At 51.8% G+C, this 6,000-nt stretch overlaps 1 protein-coding gene across 1 annotated transcript in view; it reads left to right on the forward strand.

Annotated features, from left to right (window-relative positions):
• The window catches only part of EPHB4 (EPH receptor B4), a 54,408-nt gene extending 51,508 nt beyond the window's left edge, over positions 1–2,900 (forward strand). The window contains exons 15-16 of the mRNA XM_082197558.1: positions 744–899; positions 1,102–2,900. Of these exons, the coding sequence (XP_082053684.1) occupies positions 744–899; positions 1,102–1,213 (268 nt within the window). The 3' untranslated portion in view covers positions 1,214–2,900. The remainder of the gene's footprint in view (positions 1–743; positions 900–1,101) is intronic.
• The last annotated feature ends 3,100 nt before the right edge of the window (positions 2,901–6,000 follow it).

Here is a 6,000-nt window from a genome sequence, read left to right on the forward strand (position 1 = left end):
CGAGCGGAGAAACCCGGAAGTAACGCGCTCTGTTACCTCCGGGTCTCCACGGAGCACAACACAAAAGCGCTCAACCTGAAGCGTATTTATCACGAGGTATGACCGTAGTTGTTTATTGCCTTGACATCTAGTGGGAGGGCGTTCCACAGGGCAGGCGCCACCACCGAGAAGGCCCTCTGCCTGGCTCCCTGTAACTTGGCTTCTTGGAGGGAGGGAACCCCCAGAAGGCCCTCAGTGATGGACCCAGGTGTCCGGGGTGGAGACGCTCCTTCAGGTCTACTGGTCCTTTGAGGCTGTTTAGGGCTTTCAAGGTCAGCACCAACACTTTGAATTGTGCTCTGAAACATCCATTGCCTCGAACCCAGAACGGGCACAGAAAGGGACAAAAATGGCGTCTAGCAATCCCACCAGCATTTGAGGTTTTCCAAAGGATTTTTGGAGGGTTTTCAGAGGGTGCTTGGAGGCTATTCCCACAGCGTTCCCAATCCACGCGATTTCACGTGCCTCGGAACGTAACCCTCGTGTAAATGGAAGAGTTCCCTGATTGCTTGTTTTTTGGCCAATTCTTTTTTTAGCAGTTTCCCATCATTTTTAACAAATCGTGGTGCAAATCAGCGCAAATTTAATACGGATTTAAAGGCTGACTTCCGTGATTCTGTGGCTTCTGTCTTCACCACCGTAACCCCACTGAAATGGCTGCTCTCCTCTCTCTCTCTCTCTCCTTCCGCCCCCCATAATCTCAGGCCATCCCACCCCCTCCTGGACCAACGCCTGCCCCATTACTCCTCCTTCGCGTCCATCGGCGACTGGCTCCGCGCCATCAAGATGGGGCGCTACGAAGAGAACTTCGCCAGCGCCGGGTTCACCTCCTTCGAGCTGGTCAGCCAACTCTCCACCGAGTAAGTGAGCCTTCGGGGCAAGGAGGGTCCCAAGACCCTTGGGGGTGGGGAGACGGGGCAGCGAGTTTGAGGTGGGGCGGTAACGCCGCACTGAAATCGCGTCTGAGGTTCCCGCACGACGGGGTTGGACTAGATGACCGCATGGGGTCCCTTCCAACTGTGGTGACTCCTCTCTCCTCCTCTCTTGGCTTTCCCTCTCCAGAGACCTCCTCCGGATCGGCGTGACGTTGGCCGGACATCAGAAGAAAATCTTGTCCAGCATTCAGAACATGCGTGTTCAGAGCAAGTCCGGCTCCTCTTTGGGACCCTACTGACCACAGAGGAAGAAAACGGTCCAAAATTATTGTGTTTTGACCGCTCTTCCCCATCCTCAATCAGACGGTGACGATTGTGGCCTCTTGACTTGGGACATCAGCTGCCTCCCTCCTTCCTGCTCGTCTCTCTTATTTTTCACTTATTTTTCAGTTTTGGAACAGCGTATTCCGTGGGGAATAATTCGGCTTTCTCTCTCCCCCCGCCGCGTATCCTCTCATCCTTTGGCACGGAAAGGGATGGAAAGATGATTTAACTGTTCAAGCGCGATGAGGATAGTCCTTTTTTTGCCAGTCGAGTCGCTACGAGTGGCCGCTCCCGGGTCGAGGAGTCGCTTTCGGTACCCGCCGGGCCACTTTTCAAGATGGCCGAACGCAGCGCCAACAAAGATGGCCGACAAACCCCCAGCGTCTTCCGTCCCTGCCGTTCCGTGGGCCTCGGCGCCTTCGCGTGACCTTCCGTGGCTCCGAAACTTCTGAACGTTGGAAAAGCCAAAGATGGCCTCCTGCCGGCCAAGTTTCCCAAGTTCACGCCGCAAAATGGCTGCCCTCCCGCTGTCTTCCGGAGCGGCTGGCCTGTTTGTTGGAGGTTGCAAGGTGGCCGCCTGGTTGGGAGGAATGAGGTGGCCGCTGAGGGAAATGAAATTCCTTTGCCACCTGGCCTTCAAGATGGCCACCCCCTTCTGCTTGGTGGCAACGTTTTCAAAATGGAGGCTGTTGGATCCCCGTCTTTCTGCCATTTTGGGGTGTGTTTTAAAAACTTTGGCTCACCATGGTGCTGTCCTGTGTGGAGGATTTGTGTGGGATGATCACCAGAGGCCTTATACAATTTGTCGTCCGTCCTTTTGGGGTGACGGGGAGGGTGGCTGCCCGTTGTCTACCAATTTCTGGAAATGGGGAGCCTTACTTGAATCTAAATGGACATATTCCATTATAATAAAGGGATGGGGGTCAAGGTTTCTGCACACTTTGACGTGCAGCCCCTGACTCTCCGCGTCCCGAATGCCAAAGAGGGACTGTCATTGGCAGTGCCGCATTCGCCAGAGTGCAACTTGTCGCCACATTCAAAGCTGGAGGGAAACGGCAGCTGTGTAGTGATGTCATCAGGAGCAGGAGTGATGTCACCTCTGCCTGCTGAGTCTATGAACTTTCAAGGACATGCACGTCACAGAGAAGGGTTAAACCGCCACGTTGAAATAACCATATGACAATCAGAAGACTCTGCACTTTCTGATGATGTCACTGTGATGATGTCACAGGAGGGGAAAGCGAAGCTTTTGCTCTGGGATATCTTCAAGCTGTCTTTATATGGCTTTCACCACTTGACACCAATAATACCCTGGAGACTGCTAGGGATGTCCCGGGCCCTGGACTATGATGTCATCGCGGTGCGAGAGCAAGACCGTTCTCTCTGTGACATCATCTCCGTGTGACTGCGGATGTCGGGAGAACCGGCGGCAGACGCCAAAGCGGTGGAAGGAGATGTTTGGTTTCGCTCTCTTAATGACATCGAAACAAAGTGCCTCCAGATAAAGTGTGGGCGCTGAGAGGTGATGTCACGGGAACAGGCCTGTGATGTCGTTACAAAGCGCTTCTCTTTTGTATCATTTTGTTAACCTTCATATTGAAGGTGGTGATTTTGCTTTTTATTAAAAAAACAAAAAAAGTATATGAAACCGAGGGGAATATTGCTGCCTGGGTTGGGTGTGTGTGTGTGTGGAGTGGAAGAGGGGACGGGAATTGTCATGGGGGGGGCAGAATTTGATGCTGCAATTATACCCCCTCCTTCCTTATTTTCTGGAACAAAGACTCAAAGGTCCCAAATTTAAAGCATTGGGTTCCAGAATCCACAGCAGCTGGGATTTCCGTTCCCACGTCTACCTAGAATCGCAAACTTTCTTTTTGTCTCCCAGCAGGAAGAGTGGCTAGTAGCCATATTTATCCTCCACAAAATTGTCTTAATCCAGGCCTAGGCAAACTCGGCCCTCCAGATGTTTTGGGACTACAACTCCCATCATCCCTAGCTAACAGGACCACTGGTCAGGGATGATGGGAGTTGTAGTCCCAAAAACATCTGGAGGGCCGAGTTTGCCTAGACCTCTTTTGGCAGCTAAGACAGGCTGGCAAGGCATTAAAAGCCTTTCGCGGTCTGCCCAGGTTATGGGGCTGGATCCGCTCCTCAACCCTCGTTATGATCGTCAGAAAGAGAAAAGTCTCATCCCAAGCCACCCCATGGAAGCGACACATTATTAGTTCTGGTTTGGGGCGTTGGGAGTCCACAGGGCACCAGGTTGGGGAAGACTGGCTAAATCGAACTGCCCTATGGAAGGGCAGTCTATCTGAATATCTGCTGGAACCTAGCAAGAGCCTGCCTTTCACAGTGGCCAAGCAGAGTTATATAGAGATTCTTGTTGTTTAGTGGTGTCCGCCTCTTCGTGACCCCCTGGACCAGAGCACGCCAGGCCCTCCTGTCTTCCACTGCCTCCCGCAGTTTGGTCAAAGTCATGCTGGTAGCTTCAAGAACACTGTCCCACCATCTCTTCCTCCGTCGTCCCCTTCTCCTTGTGCCCTCCATCTTTCCCAACATCAGGGTCTTTTCCAGGGAGTCTTCTCTGCTCATGAGGTGGCCAAAGTCTTGGAGCCTCAGCTTCAGGATCCGTCCTTCCAGTGAGCACTCAGGGCTGATTTCCTTCAGAATGGAGAGGTTTGATCTTCTTGCAGTCCATGGGACTCTCAAGAGTCTCCTCCAGCACCAGAATTCAAAAGCATCCATTCTTCAGCGATCAGCCTTCTTGATGGTCCAGCTCTCACTTCCATCCATCACAACTGGGAAAACCACAGCTTTAACTATATGGACCTTTGTTGGCAAGGTGATGTCTCTGCTTTTTAAGATGCTGTCTAGGTTTGTCATCGCTTTCCTCCCAAGAAGCAGGCGTCTTTTAATTTCGTGACTGCTGTCACCCTCTGCAGTGATCATGGAGCCCAAGAAAGTCAAATCTCTCACTCATATAGAGAGATACATATATACTTATTTATTAGATTTCTATACTTCCCTTCACCCAGGCACCACAGGATGGTGTATAATCTGAAAACACAAAAATAATAGGGAATCCCACAAGCGGGATCCGAGTGCGAGAGTGACCGTCTCCCCTCCTGTGGTTTCTGGAAATTGTTACCCTGAAGCATTATTACCTCTGACCGTGGTGGAGCCATCGCTAGGCCTCTCCTCCTCCGTGGATTTGTCTAGACCTCTTCTATAGCCTGTTGACTTTGTCCATGGAGTTTTCTTGGCAGGGATACTGGAGTGGCTTGCCGGTTCCTGCTCCAGGTGACAGCAGTCATGAAATTAAAAGGCTCCTGCTTCTTGGGAGAAAAGCAGTGACAAACCTAGACAGCATCTTAAAAAGCAGAGGCATCACCTTGCCAGCAAAGGTCCGTATAGTTTAAAGTGTTAAAAACAATACAGCAGTAATTTTAAAAGCTTCCCTAAAGAGGGCTGCCTTCAGGTGTCTTTTAAAAGTAAAATAGTTGTTGTTCTCTTTGACATCTGCTGGGAGGGCGTTCCACAGGGCAGGCGCCACCACTGAGAAGGCCCTCTGCCTGCTTCCCTGTAACTTGGCTTCTCGCAGGGAGGGAACTGCCAGAAGGCCCTCAGAGCTGGACCTCAGTGTCCGGGCTGAACGATGGGGGTGGAGACGCTCCTTCAGGTCTACTGGGCCTTTGAGGCCATTTAGGGCTTTCAAGGTCAACACCAACACTGTGAATTGTGCTCAGAAACGTCCTGGGAGCCAATGTAGGTCTTTCAGGACCGGTGTTATATGGTCTTGGCGGCCGCCCCCAGTCAACAGTCTAGCTGCCGCATTCTGGATTAATCGTAGTTTCCGAGTCACCTTCAAAGGTAGCCCCACGTAGAGCGCGTGGCAGTAGTCCAAGCGGGAGAGAACTAGAGCATGCGCCACTCTGGCAAGACAGTCTGCGGGCAGGTAGGGTCTCAGCCTAGTAGTTGAGATTGCGGCCTTGTGCGGGGTTGGTCTGGATGACCCTCAGGGACCCCTCCAGTTCTACGATTTTTGGAACTCTCCATCCAAGCTGGACCCAGAGTTCCTGGATCCTTCGCACCGCTCCAGAGCAGGGAGAGAGCAAAGTAAAGGAAAAGGGAGAATGTTCCCCACCCAAAATAGCAGGAAGCGTGGAAGGAAACTGACTGGGCAGAAATCCATTGAGAAGACTCCTTTTTTCCAGGGAAGGGAAGCCGCAGGTCAGATTCCTTGTGCAGAGACACAATGGGGGTTAATGGCTCTCTTGATTTATCGGCGTTCCGCCGGCCAAGCCCATGTTGATCCCATGCAGCTGGCTCTCACTCGAAGGACCAAAAACTGCTTTTTTGGGGGGCTAGGGGGGTGTCCCGGAAGATGAACCCAAGAGGGAGGCAGATCTGAAATGTGGCAGAGACGTGAGGCTCGTGCAAATTCGGGAACTCCGAATCCAAATGCGGCCACATTCCTTCTGGAAAATGTAGTCCAGAGGGACCCTTTAAAAATAATATTGGAAGGTTTTAGCGTCCACTAAGGCCTATGCCTGCAGCCCAACCCAGTTTAAGCCAGAATGTGCATTCTGCAAATGGATTTGAAAACCTTGCACCCGGGTTTTTTGCCTTTTTTTGCTCGGGTTGGTAGCACAGGTTACCAGCAGGTTCACAAAACTACAGTTCCCAGAGGTCTCTTAAATGGGGGCGTGGGGCAGCCAGCAATAACAATGAGACTTTAAGGCTGGGGTCAGCAATTTTTTTC

This window comes from Podarcis vaucheri, assembly GCF_965113315.1.
Source record: "Podarcis vaucheri genome assembly, chromosome: 13".
In the NCBI taxonomy this organism is placed as follows: Eukaryota; Metazoa; Chordata; class Lepidosauria; order Squamata; family Lacertidae; genus Podarcis; species Podarcis vaucheri.